Raw genomic sequence first — 12,807 nt, 5'->3', positions numbered from 1 at the left:
GTATGGGTATTCCGGTTTGTTACATTTTAAGTTTTCCCAACCGGATATACCCTTTGTGGGTATTCCGGTTCTTGTTTTTTTTAATTTTTTCCTTTTTTTTTAAATTACTTTAATTTTAACTTTTTATTTTTTTTAATTATATATTAAGTTAAATTAATTATATATATTTAGGTGTGGATCCTCCTTTGAAGAAATGCGATGTAGCTCAAACATGTGTGGATACAACTGATGTTTTTGTAACTGGTCAAAAATTTGCTACAAGAGAAGAGGCGATCAGTTGGATTAAGGACGTTGGAATCAGGAATAAAGTAACAGTTATAATAGCTCGTTCAGATATAAAAACAGGCAAGCGAGGAAGAAGTGATAAATTAATATTTGGTTGTGATAGAGGTGGAAAATACAAAAAAACAGATAGCGAAACCCAAAGTGCTAGTAAGAGATGTGGTTGTCCTTTCAAAATTAGGTCAACACCGTCGAAAGATGGTTCTGGATGGAAGATAGATGTAAAATGCGGAGTACTGTATCGGCTTTGTCAATGGAAATCATTGGGTTCAGGTAGTTAGAAACACATTTTTCGTACATTCAATCCCTATTCGTGTTTTTCTGATATTTATTTTATGTGCAGGTAAACATGAATGAAGGATTCCCGTTGCCACCTGTCACAACTGATTGGACGAAATATCGCACAAAAGATGCAACTTCTTGGATGGTAGGATTTGCCGGGCGGTTACAACATTGGCAACGGCTAATGCCTATACTACCAAAACATGTCAGCTTAGATTGATTTTATGATATTACAACATTAGTACTATTGGATTTTAATATGTTGCCAAATGGATTATAAATAATTAATCTCAAACTACAAGTCTTATAATAACACATACGTCTACAAGTCTCATAACAATACATAAGTCTCAAACTAAAACATAAATATAAACATAAAATGTGACATCAATCAGACTCATGGTCATAAGTAATTGGACCTTCCCTAGGTAATGGTCCGCCCTGTGCAAGTCTGAGTGCTCTAAATATCTCCAGAAACTGTTCGTCTTCAGGAACAGCCTGATGACGCTGTAAGTAATGATGAAGCTCATGAGATATATATGATAATCTCGGGTCTGACGGTCCTTCGTCATAGACAGGCACTGGTACCTCCATCGGCTGATCACCTCTTGGTGCTCTCAATATAGGATGTGACACCGTATAATACCACGCCAAATAATCATCGTCTGTCTCATATGGTATGGTGGCAAACGCAGCTGGGGGATCATCGTGGGATCGGGTCACCTGCAACACACTCTGCCTATATGTAGCCCACTCAACATCCACATCAAGTGTGTCTACATTAGGAGGAGCAGTCGGTATGTACTGTCTGTATCCAAACTGACGCAAGCATCTGTCAGGTAAATATAGAACTACAGTACCAAACCACTTCAAACCACCCCGATACAAACAGATATCATCAAAAGGACGGTGCACCCGATGATCCTCAAAAGGGCGCCAGGCAATATCGTGAGGAGTCAACTGATCTAACATAGCTCGGATGTCAGCCACTTTTTGCGTCCCCTGCCTATATTCCCATTTCATCGCCCTAGCCATCGGACTATCAATGCCAAATAACCCAGAAGTACCTCTCTTTCCAACAGTTGGAAAGTACTCATGAATCCAACACTGAAACAAAAGTAAAAGTTACTATTATAAATTAAACTAAATTATAATAAACTAAATTAAACTAAAATATTAGATATTAAGTATAATTAAATAATAAGTAAAATTTTAAACCTGAAGAAGAGAGGCATAACCGCCAAGCTGCTTGCATGAATAAAATGAGGCATCCCCTAAGTATCTATACAGAGTAACCAGTGCAGCTGCCCCCCAGCAATAGTTTCCACAATTATCCAAATCTCTCAAAAGTGGAAGATATTTTGCCTCGACAAGAGTAAACGTCTTGTCGGCAAGAATGGTACAACCTAATAGCAACATCATGTATGCTCTCATAGCGCCTGTAAAGTTATTCGCAGCTCTTTGTTGCTCAAAAACTTGCTTCAACCAATCTAATTTATAGTAAGGACCCCTTACAGCAGAAGCCTCCTCAGTTGCATCACTCAGTGAAACACCAAACAACTCAACAGCTAGATGGATGGCATCATAATCGGTGACAACAACATCGGGGTCAACCAGTTGGCCCCTAATCGGTACATGAAGAAGACAAGAAACATCGTCTAGCGTGATGGTCATCTCGCCGAACGGCATATGAAATGAAGATGTTTCAGGATGCCATCTCTCAACAAAAGCAGATAATAGATGCGTATCTACCATCGACAAACTAGTATGCTGCAAAGATGAAAGGCCAGATGCAACTAACCAATTTTCCATCTGCCTTGGGAGCATTGCCGGAACCCATCCTATTAATTTGCTGCCATGCGCAGCAACCTTTAAGGTCGGCTTTGGTCGTCTCTCCTGAAAATAATTTGTAATATATGTTAATATATAAGTACATGTAATTTAAAAAAACATTTAAGAAAATATTTACGTACCTCGCCCAACCATAAATGATATGCAACGTGCCTCTGATATCTAACCAATAATGATGTATCCGTAGGTCCTCCGGGAAATGCCGGATGCTGCGGATCAACCTCAGGAGCAGCTCCCTCGCCATCAGCCTCTCGACGTTGTCGTCCTCTTTGACGCATTCCGTCGATCGCACCTCCTCTTCTTCGAACCACTAAAAAACAAAAAATAAAATAGTTAACAATTAAATAAAATGATATTAAAAAAAAAACAAAAAAGAAAAAGAAAAAAGAAAAACAAAAAAAAAACAAAAAAAAAAACTATGAACCGGATACCCAAAGACTGGGTTATCCGGCTAAGGCCCATAAGAAACGGAAATCCCCTTGTTGGGTTATCCGGCTATGTGCAAATGAACCGGAAACCCCATCAATGGGTTATCCGGCTATGTAAAATAGAAAACAAACAAAACCGGAAATCCCATAGCTGGGTTATCCGGTTGAGATATTTTAAAAAAAAAACTTACTTCTCTAAGTCTGATGAACCGGAAATCTGGAGGCTGGGTTATCCGGTTTTTGGGCTAAAAAATTCCCTCTTACTGCAGCGTGAAAATTAGTGAAAATGAGTAAAAAAAGTGAAAATTTTGGTAATTTTCACTATTTATACAGGGGTAATTTTGTCCGAAATTTTTTTTGGTAGGGGTATTGGGATAAAAGCAGGGGTACAAGGTATAATTTTCCAAAAAAAAACAAAAGAATTGGGTTAGGTGTACTCGAGTTTTCGTTTTGCGGGCCCAATAGATGGTTTTATATTGGTATAATTGGGGGATCTGGTTCAACATATTGAAACTGAAACTATGGATATCCATACTTGCCCAGCTGTGGTTGTAGTGGTACTCCTAAAACATAATGTTTTTATTATGTCTTGCATTGCTACTTTCCAATTTTCAAGTATCCTAAAATGATTCGTAGCATTTCACAACCCTAACATTTTAGAATTTATCTCTCTCTCTCTCTCTCTCTCTCTCTCTCTCTCTCTCTCTCTCTCTCTCTCTCTCTCTCTCTCTCTCTCTCTCTCTCTCATCTCTTCATGTTACGAACACTAAATACAGTTCGTAGCCTTCCATTTTGCATCGTTGTTGAATATGGATTATGTTCATGAAGATTCGTTCTTCACACGCGGACAAGTACCATTTTCGTTTGTATTTTTTCGTTTTTCGTTTTGAATCAAGCATTTGTTCATTTTCATTTTGCATCATGCGTTTTTCCTGAACAAACTTCCTTTATATTCACCCTTTCTATGTTCTGAAGGACATAAGATTAAGGGTTTTAAACTTTACTAAGTTAGGGTTTTTTCTTGTTCTATTTCTCTTTTTCTATTGTTTTGATCATGGGTATAATGTTTAAATTGCACATATTTCTCTTTCCAAAAGCATTTTATAGAGGGGTATTGATCTTATATTGTCATCATATTCAAAAGTGTAACACCCCATATTCCATTATTTAATTTAATTGAATTTTAAATTATTTAATTGGATTAATTGGCATTTTTGGTGAATTATTGAAGAATATTGTAGAAAATAAACAATTGGGCTTAGTGTAGTGGTTAGCAAAAGGGAGGTGTTAACTATGTAAGTCTTATTGAGATATTTTATATTTTTCATAAAATAAGGGAAATTGGAAAAAGAAGAAATTAGAGGCAAAAGAGAAAGTCTGAGAAAAAGAGAAGATACGTGAAAAGGAGAAGAAGAGGAAGAAGAGGACCTTCAAAGATTTGACTTAAGAGGTAAGGGGGGACTCTTCGGGTTAGTGATTATTATATAATCAGGGGTAGTGAACTGATTAGGATTGTTGTTTGATTCGACTGCATGTTTTGGTTTTTGGGGTTTTTGGAGAAATTAGGTTGTTTATGTTGATTTGATGCAATTGATGAATTTGATGAACGGTTTGGTGTTAAATGACTTCTAAACGTGTTATATTTGTGTTATAATATGTTATTTGATGATGTTTTTGGTATGAGACTATTTTGGTGCGATTTGGATGAAATTGAGAGGAGAAACTTGTTGAAATCGCAGAAAAATTATGCATCTGCGATGAATGCGTCGACCTAAGCGTCAGGATGCGTCGACCTAAGTATCAGTTTGCGTCGACCTGGGTGACAGCATGCGTCGACCTATAGGTTCAGCGTGCGCATACCCGAGGGTGACAGAAAACCAATGCGTTGACCTGAAGGGGGGTTTGCGTCGACGCATGGCAGCAAATTTTGGACAGATTTTCTACAGGGCATAACTTTCAAACCGTACATCCGTTTTGAGCTCCGTTTTGAGCGTTGCGAAGCTAATTTAAAGCTTTATGTGATGAGTTGATGGAATGGATAGTGGTCCTATTTGATTTTAAATGTTGATTTAATTTAATTAATGGACTATATCATTGTGTACATATATGTGTGAATGTAACAATGTGTTGTTGTTGTGGTGGTGTAGCCACTTAGATTTCAATTGATTGGGTGGTGTTTTTGACATGATTATATGTGATATAAATGAATGATTGTTAATACATGTGCATGCTTATTGGTGATGAGGCGGTGAGTTGTAATGAGACGATGCGAAGCATCGGATCGGTGATGTTATAAGTATGACATATGTGTACATTCATTCATATGCATTTTGGTGATGGATCCCGGTGATGTTGTGAATCAGATGGTGGGCATAATTACCATTGTGCGGAATTTGTGCCGGTTGGACTGTATCTAGATGATGAAAGATCAGTTGGATGGGTTTAGCCCATGTATGGTACCACATGCATAGTGTCGGTCATTCATGTGCATGATAATATAGTATGATCAAACGATTGTGCATTATACTTGGTGATGTGTTTGTGTTTGGTGCTTGATCAGTTGTTGTAAATCGGAATACATGTTGTGATTGGGTGAATGATAATGCTATGATGTTTTATTAGTTATGACTGTATAATACTTGTTAATTCGAATGAGACTCACCCTTACATGTTGATATTTTTCAGATTAAGGAGTAGCGGCATCTTGGTTTGGTGAGGATAGCTCATAGTCTAGTCCGTAGTCCGTGTCGAGTCATGCTCTTATTTGTAACACTGGGGAACGATAGACTTAAGAGTTACTTATGATACTCTATTTTATTGTTTTGGATTATGTATCGTTTGGTTTATGTTTTGGTGATGTCTTACGATACCGTTGAATGAAATTCCGCTGTGTTGATGATGTATTTTGATAATTTATTAAATCGTCCCTAATAAAGCATGACGAACGACTTGTGGTTTCATTATTTTATTAATTGTGGCACCCTTGCTTTATGTTTACTCTGATTTTTATTTTAATTGCCGCGGGGGTTTAGAAGGGTGTTACAAAAAGTATGTTCTACTTTGTTTCTCTATCATATGGTTTTCATTTCTTATTAGTTTGGTGAATATGGTTGAATTGTAGTTTCTCACTCTCTCAAAGAGCGTTGTAGGCTTTCAGACAATTGTGTATAGATGGATCAAGGTCAACATAGCATGGAATGAGTCTTAGAGCAAGGACAATGTAACTGTAAGTATTTTGAAGTTTATTTAGGCTGATTTTCTGATTTCAAACTTACTTTCAAAGTGTTTTATGTGTGCTTTGATGTGTATGAATTGGGAATGTATGTTTTATCCTTGAACTTTTTCTTTCAGCAAGAACTAAGAAGAAATATACTAGTATTATTTCTATTTGGATTCATAAAATATGTTCTAAATAATCTTCATCCTAATAAGGAAAAGAGCATAAACATTTTTAACTTTCAAATATGGCAAATACAAAACTTTGGTAAATATTTGGTTAATACACTTACAGAGATGTGTGTAGATAGGTACTAGTAGGTACACATATGGAACACACAAGTCTTTGACATGATATGTTAAGCTCTGTATGAAAAAGAGATTATGAAAACTGAATCATGTGATAAATTTACACAAATTGAATGATATCATGATTTGATGATTGAAAAATGAAAAATGATGTGACTAATAAAGTAAAGATAATGTGAGGATTAACTATATGCAAATTGTTTTTGAAACTAATTTCAAATTGATTTTCAAAGTGTTTCATGTATGTTTGGTTGTGTATAAATTGGGACGGTATGTTATTTGATTGGTAGTGTATGAATTGGGATGGGTTTAACTGTATGCAAGTTGTTTTTGAATCTGTATGTTATGAATTGGGACTGTTGAATTGAGACTACTTGATTAATAGTGTATGAATTAGGATTGTTAGTTGTTGACTATTTAATTCATAGTTGTTGATAATGGGTCCTTCATTATTTTAGTGAGGGGTTAGCCTAATCAAAATCTACCAATTAATGAAGTTGGTTCAGCTACAACAACTACAATCATCTACTTGTTGGGAACACTTTATTAGATTACCTAATGACTTAGTTGATGCACCCATTGCAGCTTGCAAATACTGCCACAACAGGTACTTATGTGACCGTAGGACTCACAACACCACCAACTTGAACCATCATATTAAAAAATGTCCTAAGAATTCCCTTGTTGTGTCAACTAACCCAACACAAAATATTCTAACATACTTAACTATAGATGGTAATTTGGTTCAAGTTAGCTCTAGATTTGACAAGAAAGCTTGTAGAAGTGCTTTGTCATCTTTTGTAGTTCTAGATGAGCAGCCATTTAATGTAGTAGAGGGTACAATAAATTTTATTCTAAAGTAATGCAACCCCAATTAACTATCCTATCTAGGCGTACAGTAGCTAGGGACTATTTTCAACTATACTTGGATGAAAAACAAAATTTAAAGACCTTATTTAAGTTTGTCTGCAATAGGGTAACACTTACTACTGATTGTTGGACTTCTATACAAAATCTCAACTACTTGACCCTTACGCACACTTTATGGATAACAAACAGCAGTATCAAAAAAGAATTATAAGCTTCGTCGTAGTTCTAAACCACAAGGGTGACACAATAGGTAGGAAGATTGAAGAAGTGTTAAGGGATTGGGGAATTCAGAACGTGTCAACCATAAGTGTTGATAATGCTACTGCAAATGATATTGTTGTTACATATTTGAAGAAAAAATAACAAATATGAATGGGTTGATGGGGGATGGAGAATATTTTCAAATGAGGTGTTTTGCTCGCATTTTGAACTTGGGGGTAAATGAGGGTTTTGAAAGAAAAACTTCTATTTGTAACTAGTGTTAGGAATGATATTTGATTTGTCAAGTCCTCACCTCATAGGATAGCCAAGTTTAAATAATGTATTGAATTTGCTGGAATAACTTGTAAAAAATTAGTATGTCTCGATGTTCCAACTCGTTGGAATACGACATATTTAATGCTAGAGGTTGCAAAGAAGTTTCAACTCGCTTTTGAAAAACTTGAGGATGAAGAGTCGAGCTATAAGGAGTTATTTAGAAAAGGTAACTTCCCTAGAAGTGATGATTGAGATATTGTTAGGGCATTTTCTGCTTTTCTAAAGTTATTCTATAATGCAACTAAGATTTTTTCCACCTCTCAAAATATGAGTTTGCATACTTGTTTTCGCCAAGTTTCTTCCATTTATTGTGAGTTGAAACAAGCTACTATGAACTTGCCCATTAACAATGATATAATATATATGATGTCTCAACTTATTCAAACTAAAAAAAAGCAGCATCCCAAGTTATGTTTTAACACTCCTTCTTGCCTTGGATGATGCAAACTCCAAGCTTTTTCCTCAAAAACTCAGACCTAGTAAGTGGAAACTACTTAGTAAACATATCAGCATCTTGATCTTTTATATTACGATAAACCAATCTTAAATCATCATTATCTTGCACTTCTCTAAAGTAAAATAACTTGACATTAAATTTCTTGTTCTTACCATGAAATACTTGACTTATTGATATTGAAATAGTTGATTGATTATCAACAAAAATCTATGTGCTTTTGCTCTAGCTTCAGACCCAAATTTGGTAAGATATTTCTTAACCAAATAGCTAGTTTTACCATTGTTATTGCATCTATAAAATCAAGTTGTGTTGTTGACGGAGCTACAACTTTGTGTTTCTTTGAACACCAGGAGAAATCACTTAAACCTATATTGTAAAAATTCTCTGAAGAACTCTTCATATCATCCAAGTTATATGCCCAATCACTTTTTGAATAGATAAATAATTTGAAGTTAATCACCCTACTTTTCTAGACTCCATAATGGACAGTTCCTGTAGTGTATCTTACAACACTTTTTGCTGCCTACAAATACATTTCACTAGCATAATGCATGAATCTTGACAACAAACTCACCCAGAATAAGATGTCGGGCCTTATTGATGTAAGATACATTATATTTCCAATCAAGCTTTTGAATTGTGCTTCATAAACTTTATCATCCCTATTCTTCTTGATGAACTTATTCTTTTGATTCATAAGTGTGCTCAATGATTCATAGGTTTTTGTTTCAAATAAGAAAAGGAAAATAGCATAGAAGGAGTGTGTAGAAAGTATTGTTGTAAAAATTACTTTTATTTAATGATAAATTAGTAATTAAATATAAGAAAAATAATAACTTGATGGGAAATAGTGCTCCAATATTCTAGCAACCACTCCTAACTAAGTGAAACACGAATAGGAAACTAGCTAGTAAAATGAAAAATAAGAAACTACCTTGTCCACTAACAATGAAATAATAGATATTATGCGTTGACTTATTCAAACTAATAAATGAAGCATCCTAATGGAACATTTCAATACTCCTCCTTGCCTTGGAGACAACAAATTCCAAGTTTTTTCTTCAAAAATTCAAACATGCAAAGAGGAAACGACTTGGTAAACATATCAACAACTTGATCTTATGTTTTACAACAAACCAATCTTACATGGCCATTTTCTTACATTTCTCTTAAGTAAAATAAAATGACATTAAAGTGCTTTGTCTTTCCATGAGATACTGGATTTTATGAAAGTGAAATAGCTGATTGATTATTAACAAAGATCTGTCCAGTTTTCTCTTGCTTCGTACCTAAATATGCTAATGTTAGACGACAACATCTTATCTAGAGAGGGGTGAATAGATCCCCAAGTTAAAAATTCACTTTTAAAAACTGTTTTAGAAATGTGCAAAAACTATTGTAAGAAAAAGCGAGATCTTAGATCAAACAAAGTCGTCTAATCTGAATCGATTATTGGAAACTCAGATATGTGTAAGAAACCAAATGGAATGCGAATATAGTGATAAGAATACAATAAAATATTTTCTCAATCAATCGTTTTACTATTATCACAACGATAACCTATTTCCAATGAAATCAATTAATACACAAAACACAAATATACCCATTTTCAAACACCTGGTGTGCACTTTGATATTTCAGATTTTCCTTTTGACTTTGTTGATATAAAAACTCCATTACAATTCTAAGAATTTTAATCTAATCAACAAAGCAATTTCAAGTTTGATACAAAGGATTTTTCTATATGTATTAATGCCCAATCAATGGATTCAACAATTTGCAATTAAACGTAAAGTTGAGAACTCAAGATATATATATATATATATATATATATATATATATATATATATATATATATATATATATATATATATATATATATATATAGAGAGAGAGAGAGAGAGAGAGAGAGAGAGAGATAGAGATAGAGAGAGGGAGAGAGAGAGGACAGGAGGAATTATTTAGACAGCTCATCAATCGTCCTTGCTATGGTTACGTCTGCCCTTAATTCCAAAGGAATTCAGATAATCAATCTTACTATGCAAAATCTATTTTACAAGAGAAGTGTAGCAATCCAACCCTAGAAATCCTATGTTTGATGTTGATCCTAGCATTTCTCTTCCCTTGATCGGAGTCTGATAAAGTCACCTAATAATACTAATATTATGCAGCGTCTGCGCTACTCCTTTGCAAGAAATCACCTTTCTTTAAAGCTTTCACTCAGTCGAATCCAAACTTTGAATTGTTGTCACCCAAGATTTCCAATAGATTCACCGTCTCACGTTACTCCTTTACAAGAACCTCCCGTTCTTCAAAGCTTTCACTCGATCGAATATGAATTGAAAAAATCTTGTCAAAAAATCCCAAATCAACACCATGATCTTGGAGGATAAACCTTCACAATTTTTCCAATGAAACCCTCAAATATTCTCTACCCAATTTATCCGGTACACAAACCTAAATTGAATGTTATCAAACCGAATCTAGATGGCACCCATAAAAAAATGATTATGTATAGTTTGTTTGTGTATGCATAGATTATGGGGTTAATGATGAAGAGAAATCTCTGTATGTGTTTATAGTTTCATTACCTTGAAATGATGCATGTATGAGGTTTTTATATGTGTGTAAGTTTAAGGCAAAAAGAAAACTAGAGGTTTAGAAAAGAATGCAAAATTTTCAAAAAACTTCACACATTTGTTGACACATGTAAGTCATGTGATGACACATGTTAACAAATGTGTCGACACATGAAGGTCATGTGTAGACTCATAGTAGTAAATTTGCTGCTATGTGTCCACCTGAAGAGTCCCATGAGTCAACACATGCAAACAGAAGCTGCGGGATTTAAAAAGCAAGTACATGTGTCGACACATAAGCATGTTTTTCACATAAAACATGTTTTGATGCATAAAACCTTTTCTAAATTCATTCTAAGTTCCCTAGTACTAAGATGCATATAAAACATGATTTTTTTTATGCATAAAATATTTTCTAAATGCATCCTAAGTTCCCTAGTACTAAGATGCACATTAAGACTCATAATAGCTAAATAATTTGAAGTATTTAACCCTACTCTACTTTACTCCATAATGAACAATTCCATCAATGTGTCTTACAACTCTTTTTGTTACTTTCAAGAATGCATGGATTTAGACAAAAAATGACTAATAATAAGATGCCGCGCCTTGTTGATGTAAGATACATTAGACGCAAAATCAAGCTCTTGAAATGTGCCTCCTAAATTTTATAAGCCCCATCCTCCTTGATAATAACATAGGAGTGTTCATTGATTCATATGTTTATGTTTTGAGTAAGAAAGGGAAAATGGAAGAGAAGGATCATGTAAAAAGTATTTCTACAAAGCTTACTTTTATTTAATGAGAAACTAATGTTTAAATATATGAAAAATAATAACTGGGTGGGAAGTAGTGTTGCATAATTCTAGAAACTATGGCCAACTAAGTGGAACACAAATTGGAAACTAATGAAGGATAGAAAAACACTTAGAAAGGGGGGGTTTGAATAAGTGTAGCTTTAAAAAACTTGGACGATAAAAATAAATTGCACAGTTATTTTTATCCTGGTTCGCTGTTAACTAAGCTACTCCAGTCCACCCCCGCAGAGATGATTTACCTCAACTGAGGATTTAATCCACTAATCGCACGGATTACAATGGTTCTCCACTTAGTCAGCAACTAAGTCTTCCAGAGTCTACTGATCACACACTGATCACTCCAGGAACAACTGCTTAGATACCCTCTAAGACTTTCTAGAGTATACAGATCAACACGATCACTCTAGTTACAATCTGCTTAGTTCACTCCTAAGACTTCCTAGAGTATTCTGATCCACACGATCACTCTAGTTCCTTACAACTTAATGTAATCAATTCAAGAGTTTACAAATGCTTCTTAAAAGCTATAATCACAAACTGTGATATTTCTCTTAATCGTTTAAGCTTAATCTCACTAAAATATTACAAAAGCAATGTAGTGAGCTTTGATGAAGATGAAGATTCTGAGCTTTGGATATGAACAGAGTTTCAGCAAGTTAATTTGAATTATATTGTTCAGGATCGTTAACCTTGCTTCTCATCAGAACTTCATATTTATAAGCGTTGAGAAGATGACCGTTGAATGCATTTAATGCTTTGCGTGTTCCATACAGCGTCGCATTTAATGTTATACGCTTTTGTCAACTACCTCGAGCCTTGTTCACGCTGTGTCTACTGACGTAGCCTTTAATAGCTTTTAACGTTCCTTTTGTCAGTCAGCGTAGCCTGCCACTTGTACTTCCTTCTGATCTGATGTTTGTGAATACATCGTTTGAATATCATCAGAGTCAAACAGCTTGGTGCATAGCATCTTCTGATCTTCTGACCTTGAAGTGCTTCTGAGCGTGATACCATCTTCTGAGCTTCAGTGCTTCTGATCTCATGTTCTTCTGATGCTTCCATAGACCCATGTTCTGATTCTGCTTCGACCATCTTCTGATGTCTTGCCAGACCATGTTCTGATGTTGCATGCTGAACCCTTGAGACAAAGCTTCTGAGCGCTGAATTATGCGTACTCT

At 34.9% G+C, this 12,807-nt stretch overlaps 1 protein-coding gene across 1 annotated transcript; it reads right to left on the bottom strand.

Annotated features, from left to right (window-relative positions):
* Positions 1–902: 902 nt before the first annotated feature.
* Positions 903–2,005, bottom strand: LOC131646970 (protein MAIN-LIKE 1-like). The gene is made up of 2 exons (XM_058916891.1): positions 1,783–2,005; positions 903–1,671 (listed from the first exon to the last, which is right to left on the bottom strand). The coding sequence occupies exons 1-2, from the start codon at positions 1,996–1,998 to the stop codon at positions 952–954; spliced, it is 936 nt and encodes a 311-aa protein (XP_058772874.1). The 5' UTR covers positions 1,999–2,005; the 3' UTR covers positions 903–951.
* Positions 2,006–12,807: the final 10,802 nt, after the last annotated feature.

Source organism: Vicia villosa, linkage group LG2 (genome assembly GCF_029867415.1).
Source record: "Vicia villosa cultivar HV-30 ecotype Madison, WI linkage group LG2, Vvil1.0, whole genome shotgun sequence".
In the NCBI taxonomy this organism is placed as follows: domain Eukaryota; kingdom Viridiplantae; phylum Streptophyta; class Magnoliopsida; order Fabales; family Fabaceae; genus Vicia; species Vicia villosa.
This window is presented reverse-complemented; position numbering and strand designations above follow the sequence as displayed.

Bases quoted from the DNA above. Each gene is read 5' to 3' on its own strand.
- LOC131646970 (XM_058916891.1), bottom strand. From the start codon at position 1,998: ATGAGAGCATACATGATGTTGCTATTAGGTTGTACCATTCTTGCCGAC. The intron at 1,672-1,782 runs GTTTAAAATTTT...CTTTTGTTTCAG, and splicing joins GTTATGCCTCTCTTCTTCAG to TGTTGGATTCATGAGTACTT.